Source organism: Eptesicus fuscus, chromosome 11, assembly GCF_027574615.1.
Source record: "Eptesicus fuscus isolate TK198812 chromosome 11, DD_ASM_mEF_20220401, whole genome shotgun sequence".
In the NCBI taxonomy this organism is placed as follows: Eukaryota; Metazoa; Chordata; class Mammalia; order Chiroptera; family Vespertilionidae; genus Eptesicus; species Eptesicus fuscus.
Window position 1 is genome coordinate 74434596 of NC_072483.1, and position 12288 is coordinate 74446883.

The 12288-nt window shown below is 43.2% G+C and overlaps 1 protein-coding gene across 2 annotated transcripts in view; it reads right to left on the reverse strand.

The window, feature by feature from the left end:
• XRCC5 (X-ray repair cross complementing 5) overlaps positions 1-12288 on the reverse strand; it is a 90282-nt gene that overhangs the window by 15010 nt on the left and 62984 nt on the right. For both annotated transcript variants that reach the window (XM_054723332.1, XM_054723333.1), the window contains exon 17: positions 222-331. In XM_054723332.1, the coding sequence (XP_054579307.1) occupies positions 222-331 (110 nt within the window). The remainder of the gene's footprint in view (positions 1-221; positions 332-12288) is intronic.

Below are 12288 nucleotides of genomic sequence, written 5' to 3' on the forward strand. Positions count from 1 at the left end.
CCACTCTTCCACCCATCCTTATTCCCCCTCAGAAATGACACTGACAGTAGGATGAGTTAGTCATCTCCACTTCTCTTGGCATACATTGCTATTCATAGTGATACTGATTGTTTCCAAAGCCCAGGCTTCAAAGCCCAGGCTTATTTGTGGGTGCTATATGTGTCTCCCCTGTGATGATGGTCAATGGTTTAGGGTGAGGAGACAGGCTAGGATAGTATTACCTGAATGGCTTCTTCCCTGAAGGCTTTGATGCAGTCCACGCTCTTCATAAAATACGGTGTTTCGTTAGTATCCAAAAACTGTTCGATGTGACTTACTAGCTGGCGACTCGCTAGAACACAAGACAAGTTTTATTTTTCTCTATTCAAGTGATGCTTGTTAAAGAGAATATATCCTTCTGTGTGGCTATCTTCTTTTCTGGAGATGCAAAATGCTGATTCTAGATGTCTTTATTTGAAAAGTTTGGATGGTACTTACTGATATTTGTCAAGAAATAAAATTTAATTTCTAAAATGCTTAGAATTATAGCTAAATGTTCCATTTGGGACTTCAAATACTAAATTGTTGGGTTTTAAAAAAATTATTGGTTTTGCTTTTTATTCTCCCTTCCTTAGAATTTAGGAACCATTGGGGTAATTTAAAACTGCCTTTACAGATATATTTATAAAAGATAGGTCCTCTAGTCCCTCCCCTAATTACACTTAAGATAAATGTCAAACAGAGCAAGACAGTGGAAAATAATGAGGCAGGGACACCTCATCTTCTACTAATCCCAGGTCAAATTAGAAAAGACCAGCCTCGTCTTAATTTAATAATATCCTTTAGGATGGGAAGTCATTGCTACATATCTTCTGCCCTCAGTTGAACCCAAATAATCTCTATGCTGCTCAGCAGTCTACAAGCCATAATAAACACTTAATAAACAATAACTGTCAGCCAGCAATGTCATAAATGCTACAGAAAGAGAAAACACATTAATGTTATCATTTCCAAGGTGGACTGAAATTTGGGGCTGCCTTACAAATAGACAAACAATTCTTCAGTATAAAAGCAGAGAAAAATAGAAACACAACGTCATCAGGAAACTTAAGTTGCTGAGCAGATTAAAACTGACCCTTATGATCTGCGCAGAAGAACAAACCACAGAGACATGCACCTTCATGGCCTAACGGCTCCTTCTCACTCAGCCCCTGAAACCACTCCCTAGGGCTGGCAGCAATTTATGCTGAATGGTCAAGATGTTCTAAGACTGCGAGTCTGCCGTGGTCATGGCCTCATCTGAGCACTCTAACAGTTATGAATGTGTGCATACAATACTAATGAAAAGTACTTTCAAGGCTCGCCTGTAAGGGCCACTAACTGAATCACAGTGACCTGACCAATGCTAGAGAAAGATAGGAAACTCAGTGCCGCCCACTTATTTCCTAAGGCTCTTGCAGCATGTGGAAAGGATTATAAACTGGATGAAGTATTTTCCAATATAAAAATTCTGCAGCAAGAGAAAATATGCCCGGTAACCATTTCATCTCTTCTACCAACTAGGAGATTATGATCTCCATTATAAAAAAGTACTTAACGAACTTGAGGGATTAAGGAAACACTTCCTTGCAATTTTGAAAATCTTTACCAATGTATCCTGCAGCAGCAGTAAATTAATATCCAACAGCAATTCAAAGGAAAGAAAGAACACTCGGATAGGCCTTTTTAAACAAGGTAAACAATACAACCCTGATTAGTAGGCACAGCAGAAAACCATCGACAGAAGCTCAAAGCAACAAAAGCTATCTCTCTTTTGCAGCTTGGAAAGGTGAAGGAACAAATGTTTGATATTTCCTATTCCACTTAAAGCAGGCTTCTTTATCAGAAGGTTTGATATAAAGTTCATTCAGAGTTATATATCTGGGCACAAATAAGAGCCTTTATAGGTCAATGGCAGTAAATCCCAGAGATTCCAAGTTTCTCATTTCCTTTGAATGAGAACGAGGGATCTTTCAAGCTATAATGTAAATGTTCCTCTATGCTTGATTTAGTGATCATTTTCATTAATTTAAACCTGGTATATATTTATTGTGTAACTGCTATGTATAAGACACTATGCTATGGTCTGTGGAAGATTCAATTAAGTTGAAGATAAGATTCTTGCTTTTAAGGAGTTCACACTCTAATAGAGGATATAACACACATACACAAAAATAATAGACGGTAAAAGTGAAGAATGTTGTGGGAATATATCAATTGATCTGAATTTTTAAAAATTCATGAATTAACATGTGTTTTTTTTTAGCTGGCAATGAGAAATAAAATTTAGCTGTCATATAGCAGGAAACAGATTGAGCAGAAGTCGGAAGAATAGAGATGGGAAAGCACATGTTATGTTTGAAGAAAACAAATGATCCAGTATATGGAGTCCATGGACAGACATACAGGAAGAAACAAGAGAAAAGGGAGCTGATGAAGGAGGCTAAGAAGAAAAGGACAGGAGATGGATAAAAAACAGGAGGCTATGGCGTCACAGAGACTAAGAGAAGAGAAGCTTGGAATAGCAGGGTTGTCTGCTGTATCATAAGGTATTACATAAATAATATTACAAACTATCTATATATATAAAAGCCCAGGGACTGTTATGGTGGAATGACCAGAACGACCAGTCATTATGATGCATACTGACCACCAGGGGGCAGACGCTCAATGCAGGAGCTGCCCCTTAGTGGTCAGTGTGCTCCCACAGCGGGAGCGCCACTCAGCCAGAAGCTGAGCTCACGGCTGGTGAGCGCAGCTGCGGTGCACAAGCCTCTCTCGCCTCTGGAAGGTGCAATCTCCAGCAAAAAGACTGCAGTCCCAATGCCTGGGTGGTGGGGGTGTAGATGGAATGACCACAGATCAGCCACCACCGGCCCCTGGAATTCTCCCTTCAAACCCTGCGGCTGCCTATTGCCCTCTGGGTCTCTGGATGCAGGCTTGGGAAAACCCCACAGAGGCACTTCACGCACATACTGCCTGGGCCAGCCCCCATCTCGAGAGTGAGCGCCGGTGAAGTCCAGCCCAATGACAGACACCCACGCATGTCTGTGGGCAAGCCCTTCGCAACTTCCACCTACCACCCGGCCCCGACCCCATCTCCCAGAAAGGTCAGCGTCCTGGCACCGAATAACGGCTCCTGGATCCCTGCAGAGTGCTAGTTGGCTCCAGTGGGCGGAAGGGCACCAGCAGGTGCTGGCCTGACCTGCTTGGTTCAGGCAGCCCCACACTTGGGCCATGAGTTGCATGAAAAAATCACCCCCTTCTGCATGTACAATCTACTGCCGAACAAATGCAGCATGGAATGTTTGCACGTGACCAGGATTACCTTGATACTGACGCTGGCCCCCTGGAACTCCCCCTCGGGCATCAGGGCCAGGTTCCACTCCTTAGCTATCGCCATGTGTGCAACTGAAATACTAAGAACACACCTTACCCCGGACTGCAATCCGCCTCTCCCTCCTTCCTTCCTACCACCCCCAGATGCCACTTCCAAGCAGACTGGTCCCCACCTCCGGAGAGAGTCCCGGAAAAAGTGAGAAAATCCCAATCTGATGAGCGGATCTCCACTGTGTCCACGGTGGAGCCCATCACACCCTTCCTGGGCCTGGCCTGCATCCAGGCTCCCATGTTCCCCACAAATCCCTGGCGGCTCCCGCGGGCAGGTGGGCCCATGGATGGTGGCTCCCACGGATGGACCCCTCCCTCCCGCCCCATACGGTGCTGGTACCCACCCCGAGGACACCCACAGCTCAGCCAGAACTTGCCATGAGGCACATACCCCATAAACCTACAGGTACAATCTCCGGGGAACGGATGAAGTGCAGATACTCGGAGTAACCAGGATGAGCCTGATATCGCCGCCAGGCTCCTAGAACTCTGTCTTGAGCATTGAGATCAAATCTCATCTCTTACTTATTCCCCGGAGCTACAGAGGAAGGCAGCAATATAAAAATGGCCACAAGGTGGCGACTGACAATTGGGGTAAAAGTCAGAGAGATGGATCTGAAGGGTGGGGGCGTGGGTGAGAGAGCACCCCCGACCTCCAAGATCCCAAACTTTGTAGTGTTCACCTCTAAGCGTCTCTTATCCGGCTCCGAGTGGTGGAAAGCATCCAGCACAGCCCAAGGTGTTCACTGGGGACCTCCTGGCCAGCAAGGCGTGACCCTGGCCGCAGAAGGGACATTTGGAAATACTTTTTCAGGAAGCTGTGGGGAGGAGGACAGACTCCCCACCTGACTTCCTGGTGGTTCAGGGGTCATGGAAACTCCCCGGGCACATGGTCCCAGGCTCCCGATTTCCTTTCAATGTGCACGAATCTGTGCACCAGGCCACTAGTTATAGCATAAAGACTGCAAGGAAAGAGTAGACGGGATTAAGAACTGAAAATTATGGAATCCTCAGACCCAGGAGTCTATGCAGCAACTAAATAGGTACTGAACTGCTTTGCAAAAACACAGCTTTCTGACCCATTTTATCTTGAAGCATGATGGAACACACACACACTTGCCATCTTACAGAGAAAAATATCCAAAAGAAAAAAAATATTCAAGAGAGACTAAAATAAAGCAAATAAAAAAGCCAACAACCCATTTGCAATAATGATAGGGGAAAGAAGGAATTCAAAGAAAAGGAAGTAGAAATGTCAAGACCCAGTTTCTATTTAAGAATGAAGTTTTTAAGTACTGTGTTTTCCGGCGTATAAGACGACTGGGCATATAAGACGACCCCCAACTTTTCCAGTTAAAATACAGAGTTTGGGATATACCCACCTTATAAGACAACCCCCGACTTTTGAGAAGATTTTCCTGGGTTAAAAAGTTGTCTTATATGCCGGAAAATACGGTATTTCTGGGCTTATTTGGATACTAGTGGCCTGGTGCACAAAATTCGTGCACTCGGGGGGTGGGAGGTCCCCCAGCCTGACCTGTGCCCTCTCACAGTGCGGGAGCCCCGCGATCAATTGCCCAAAAAGGTAGGCCCCGCCCACCCCTCTGGGGCTCCCCGATGGATTGCCACAAAGAGGTAGGCCAGAGCCAGGGGTCCTGCCTCTGCGGCGAGCATGGGGCCACGGGACCCCCGGCAGAAGCTGCGTGGAGCAGCTGCCAGGACCCGCCCCCATACCACGCACACAGCACCAAGCCCTGCCCACCCTGGTGATGGATTGTGACAGCGTGAGGGTGTGATGACCACCTAAGCTTTTATTAGTATAGATAGTTTTCTTGTTTGCATATTAGACTGTTCTATGCTTTCCTCCAGAAGGTTCAGGAACACAGATAAACATAGCCAAACTTTTGACAGACCCAATGATTACAAAGAACCAGATTTTTCCCTTCTAGAAACAATCCGTCACATAGTCTGAGCATCTGACCCATGATTCTGAATTCTGTCCCTCTCCCTAGACTATTTTGAGTTTGCTGACTATAATGAATCATTTAACACTAGCGAATACATATGATGCTTTAATACATTGAGTATGAGAATGGGATGTGAACAACAGACTTCCCTTCCCAAATATAGTGGCATTTCATATTTTCCTGTCACTTTTAATAAAAGTAAAATTCAGAAAAGGCTAAAAATAATATCCTTCACTGGCTAAATTATGCTTTGACTCCCCCCTTCCTCTCCATCCCACAAAAAGGAAATGCTGATCATCAGGGTGTTTTTTGGCTGCTTCTACATCAATTATAGGGCTAAGGAATAGTCTGCCAGTGTTCATACTCAGTAAATCACACCGCCAATTATTACCAAAATGGTTTTCAGAATTAGTCAAAGGCTCAGTAACACTCATTAGTAGCTAATATAAAAAATGGCCAAGTCAGACAAGATCTGTCTTTTATCTCAATGAGTCTTCAAAATCAAAATGTCTATTCTGAATTTCAAAAATGTCTGTTTTGGATTTTGAGGTTTTAAATATGGGCATTATATATTAACCCAGCATCTTATGAGTACAGACTGCTGATACACAAAATTAGTCTCAAAACAATAATACCGTAGTGTTATATTACAATACTATCCAGATTCAGAAGGGTTATGTAAGAGGAAGTTTTCTTGTTTAATCTGAAATGTATGTTCTGCTTCTCTAGAGAAAACATTCAACACCATCCAAAGGCCTATACACTGAATCACATCTCTTCTTGTCGTACGTCACAAGGACCAAAACACCCAGGGCCACATGCTTGATAGCCTCTGACTTTACATTCACTCACCACCTCTGCCCTCTGCCAAGATGTTTCTAACAAAGTGAAAGGAAGTCATTTACCGTGGGTTTCTTCCCTCCATCAGTCAGAGTCACAAAAGCAGTAGGTTCACTCATCTGTCACACACTACACATAAAGGACTGGAAAGCTATTTCAAATGATTTTGCTGAACCCAAGCATCATTCAAGATGTTTCCCAATTTAATTCTTCTCATCACCTAAATGCTTCACGTGAATTTTGCTTATTGAGAAGTGCACATTTTGCAGTCAGCAGTTAAATCATTTTTAAATGTTAAGAACAGATTTACATAACCAAGTACAAGATATCTTTATAAACAAAATGAAAAAGTGACAATAAATGTCAAGCATCTAAATAAAATAAGCACCTTATCAGGTCAGTCATTAAGAGAATAAAAGGAAACATTATCTATCAGCAAATAAAACTCTAAGCAAGTAGTACAATCTGCCACCAATTAAATCTATATGTAAATTATAACCACTGTTTTAAATCAGAAACTTACAAGAAACATTTGCCTGATAAGAAAATGAGTCTCTTCTAGCATAGGCAACTAAAACAGAAACGGATCACAAACAGGCTTCCTTATGTCTCTTTACTATCCTATCCTATATAATGAGTTAACATGCAAATGGTCGTCACACAGTCCTCACGCCTTCATGCCTTAACGGCTCAGACACTCAACACTGAGGAGAAAGGAATGGGGACCAGCCAGGCACAAATGAGCTCACGAGAGAGGAATGGGGACCAGCCAGGGTGTGGCCCGGAGAGGGACAAGCCACCAGCCTCGAGGTCCCGGTTGCCAACAGCTGCGCCTGCGGCCTGGGAGAGGAACAAGCCACCTGCCCACGGTCCCCTGCAGCTGCGGCCAGCCTGGGCGAAGCTGGCTCGGGTCCTGGGTGCCTGTGGCTGACCAGAGGGAGGGATGCCCAGGTCCCGAGTGCCTGCGACTGGCCAGAGGAGGGAATCCTAGGTCCTGTGTGTGGGGTGAGGCAGAGGTGGTAAGGGGCAATCAGGCCAGCAGGGGAGCAGTTGGGGCGATCAGGCAGGCAGGCAGAGTTGTTTAGGGTTGATCAGGCAGGCATAGGTGGTTAGGGGCGATCAGGAAGGCAGGCAGAGGGGTTAGAGGTGATCAGGCAGGCAGGCAGGCAGGCAGGCGAGTGATTAGGAGCCAGTGGTCCCGGATTGAAAGAGGCAGGCGGATATCCCCTGAGGGGTCCCGGATTGGAGAGGGTGCAGGCCGGGCTGAGGGACTCCTCCCATATGCATGAATTTCGTGCATCGGGCCTCTAGTAGGATATAAATTGGCCACTGTGGCTAGAGGCTGTGTCAGGACCCAACAAGAATAATAGAAATCACTGAATATTTAACCCAGAAAGTTTAATGCAGGCAATTATTACACAGGTAACTAAAAGCTATAATGACAATTGAGAATGGTGCTACAACCCAAAGATTAGGAACAGCAAATAGCCCTTAGCAGACCTTTGGCAGTGTGTGGAAGAAGAGGAGAGGGAAGCAGAGGGGAGAAAAAAGAAAGAAGAGTGTACCTAGGCCTCAGGGGGTTCAAATTTAACACATTTGTACTTAGAGAGTTACACTATGTAGGCTTTCCACAATCGGGTCCCACCCGATTACAAAGAACCAATGGGAGCCCAAACCATGAAGGACTCCCTAACACATCGGGTGGGACCCAATTGTGGAAAGCTTACATATTGTAACTTTATAATTAAGAAGTATAACTGTTCAATGGGAGCCAAAACCATGGAGGATTGACTAACACGTAAGGGAGATGCTGCCTAATACATAAGGGAGAAAGAGGAATACCCTGACCTCACCCCCTCCCTTTTTCCTGCCCACCAATCTCCCACCAGGGTCTTCCATTGGCTGAACCCAGTAGGAAACCAGTAGATGTAGAATCCTGGGAAATGTAACCTGCTCTTCCCTACTCCTCCCTCCTCTGGTGCACAGGGAAAGGGTGAGGTGTGGACCTAGGAGCAAGGGGTTCAATGTGTTATTATAAACCTACTAGAGGCCTGGTACACGAAATTCATGCGGGGGGGGGGGGGGGTTCCCTGCACCCTCTCCAATCTGGGATATCCCTCTCACAATCCGGGACCGCTGGCTCCTAACCACTTGCTTGCCTGCCTGCCTGAACACCCCTATAACTGCCTCTGCCTGCCAACCTGATCGCCCTTAACTACCCCTCCCCCCCCCGCTGGCCTGGTCACCCCTTACTGCCCCCCCCTGCTGGCCTGGTTGCCCTTTACTGCGCCCCCCCTGTCAACCTGGTCACCCCACACAGCCTGCTGTTTAGTTGTTTGGTCATCCCTCACTAACCCCCCTGCCAACCTGGTTGCTCCACACAACCTGCTATTCAGTCGTTTGGTCGTCCCTCAGTAACACCCCTGCTGGCCTGGTCGCCCCACGCAGCCTGCTGTTCGGTCGTTACTGTGAGGGCGCCCTGACCAATTTGCATATTAGCCCTTTTATTAGTATAGATAGAGAGGGACACCCCATTTAATGCACTGAATATTTCCAGGAGATAGAAATTAAGAAGGTATTCTTTAAATAATAAGGGAAGATAAAGTGTATAGATTTTTTTCTTTTTTTCCAGCAAGGTAGGATACAATGAAATTTAGTAAGAAGTTATTGAAAAGGTTCACAAGCATATTTAAAGCTTTCCCAGCCATTTAAATGTTTTTATATTTCTACAAAAACAGTTATATAAAAAATATGACTTTCATTTCTACTTCAACATCTTTAGAACTACATACGCTTCCTTTTCCTGCAGGTTTAACATTTGAAACACAGCAGAGTTGCCACACTGTGTAGACTATGATGATAAACCAGAGGAACTAGAAGTGACTGAATCTTCCTAGGGTGTCATGTCCTTTTGGACATCAAATGTATTACTTCTTCTAAAAATTTAAGTACAAAAAGAAGGTATCTAAATATTTTCCCTCTAAATGACAAAAGATATGCCAATTAATTTCTTAAATATCTTTCTGCTTCCATTCCAAAAGAGTTCAGATCTAATATCCAGGAATGTTTGCTTCCTTGGTCTGGTATTCTTGTTTTTTGTTTTTGTAGTCTTTAATGAAAGCCTTATTGGGGAAAAAGAAGTCACTGGGTGGCAACAAAAGAAACTGAGAACTAAGAAAAAGGTAGAAGCTTTTGAACCTGAAAAGGATATTCAAATGTTATCTTGTTTTTAAGCAGCTTGCCTGTGAAGGTGACACAGCTCTGTCCTGCTCTTTGCCCCTCGCCTGTCCTTTCTCCTTTTAGAAATTGTTCTGTCAGATTTCAGCCTGACTTCCTCACCTGCCAGGCAGAAGGAGTCCGTGGGTACCACACAGAGAACACCACAGCCATCATATTATGCATGACCAGCAGTACAGGAAATTGCACTAAGGTACATGAAGTGCTGACCACCAGCCGTACAGATACAGCCTGGTTGTTTATTATTTTTTTCTTACCGATAACTAAAAAACTCAATTAAAACCTCACCATTTAAACTCCACAAGTTCAATTACAGCCCATTTTTTCATGCTTAACGATTTTCTCATTAAATGCTGTAATTTCTTACAAATTGCACTAATAAAAGTTAAGTCCTGCTGAGTATTTCCCCCCTTGGTAAATGCAGCCTTTTCATTGATGTGTTAAATTAAAACCCCAGGCACAAGGACAGAGTAAATGCAAAGCCTTTATTGTCAGAATCCACTCCTGCAGACTATGAGTTCTCTGTTTTATTTTTGTTTTTATTTGAGCTAACTGTGAGTCTCTTGGTCTTAGCATACTCTAAAAAATAGATGATGGTGTAAGCAATTGAGAAAGTAGAGAAATGGCATCCAGTTAGCCTACTGGTTGTAAGCACACTTCATGTAAGAGAACATTATGACAAGTCTTTTTCATTCTGTATGAATAATATTTCTCATCTTAAATAACTTGGTGTATAAGACCAGATCTGTTCCCAAGTCAGCGGGAAAATTTTATTTCCTGGTCAGTGGGTGGGTTTCATGACATTCTATGCTCTTTAATTTTTTATTAAAAGCATTCAATCTAACCATTAAAGACCCACTGCACATGACCCACAAAACCTGAAGGTTATCAATTAACATTTACAGGGCATATAGCAGTTAACTAAAGACCAAAGAAAATCCATTCTAGTGTAACTAATTCCCCCAATCCAGAAAGGATTGCACTTAAAGTACAAAACTGGGACATGAGGCTAAGATAAGAAACTAAAGGAAGATCTTCTCATCAAATGAGAAGGTGATTTCTTCAGCTTGTTTATGTAATGCATATGCCATATGCTTGAAAGTATGTGGTGGGGGTGGAGGTAGGAAGTAGAGAAACAGAGAAAGAAGGTCTCCACAATTTTCTAAGGTCCTAGAATTCTAAAACTTGGCAAAGCTCAGTAAAATAAAAGTGAGATAGAAGAATTAAGAACCTCACCATCTAAACCTGATCCCATTCCAGATGGGCAGTAGGAGGGAGGCAGAATGCAAGATGACAGTGTTTGGTTCTGTAGAAATTCTACAGTATCTGTCTAGCTTCATACCTGAGTGGATGTCATCAAGCTAATGCAGAAAGTAACAGAAAAAAAACAAGTAGCCATAGTAACAGTGCAGCCAAGAAGAGACGCTCCGGAACAGGAGACCAATCTGGCAATGGGCTCCAATTAAAAGCTGGTAATTGAATGGAACTGAAATTCATGTATTAGCTGAAGAGCTACAGTGAATGATGAGTCAGACTCCTCAGCAAGGAGAGAAGCAGGTGGCCACTGATTGACTGTGCTGTCGTGGATGATGGAGGAGCAGGAGGCGGCATACAATGCTTTATGAGACCTCAAAAATTTGACTAATTCCTTAAAGGAAATATCAAGTACCAGAAATTTTAAAACAACTGTACTCCATGTGGTAAATTTTTCTAAAAATTGATAAATAATGATGTCCAGTGTTTATACTAGTACCTTTCCTTTAAGGACCCTCTCAGATCCTTTTTTTTCCCCATTTAATTTTTCCCTCTATCTTTTTCTGGTTTTGTGAAGAAAGTTACATATTGTAAAGCTCAAAATATAGACATGTTATTTTTCTCTACTTCTTCTTTGATGGGGCTAAAATTTATGAAATGATCTTACCTGAGAATTAATTCTGCTATAATTCAAAAATTCAAATTGTTATTATTCCCAAGCACTGCTTTGTTAAAATCAACAATGGAAAGAAACAAAAAAAAAAATTACTATTAGCCAGAAGTACTTAGAAAAGGAAAACAGATGGAGGTTATTTGACAGCAGACTAGCAGCAGCATCTTTGATAATGAGTCATACTACAATAAAACTACTACTCGGTATTGGCATCCCAGGATATGTTAACTCTTAAATCACAAGCATCTCTTTAGAATGGGATTTGGGAGTGAGGAAAAAGAATGGAGCTTTGTGGAAGAAATATCATGAGCAAACATACAGAATTAGGAAAGCCACTGTCACAAGGGTATTAATAGGAATATAGTTTGGTTAGGGTTCAAGGTTCACAAAGGGGACCTGTGAATGGATCTGGAATGGCAGGGTGGGAACGATCGTGGAAAGCCTAGAATGGGGCATTAATTTTAAAGACATGGGGAATAATTAAGAAGGGATGACCCATAATCAAATTTGTGCTATAAGAAGCTAAATCTAGACAACATATAGGATGAGGTGAACGAGAACAACTCCAAGGATAATTAATATAGAAGAATGCTGTAACTGTCCAATGTGAAGTAATGAAAAACCTGAATTAGAATAGTGGTAGTTAGGATGGAAAGGAAGAGACAGATCTAGAAGATGATGAGAAATTAGAAGAGAATTAGAAATGGGTACAAAGTGGTAAGAAATGATCAACAGTAAATGGGAATGGGGGGTCCCAAAATGTACTGCCAATGGCTATAACCTCAAGTTACCATACCCTAAAACAGTGGTCGGCAACTGGTGGTCCGCGGACCACTGGAGGTCCGTGAGGTCTGAAAAGTTGGTGACCGCTGTCCTAAAACAATTAACCATCTTGACTAAAATAGAGAG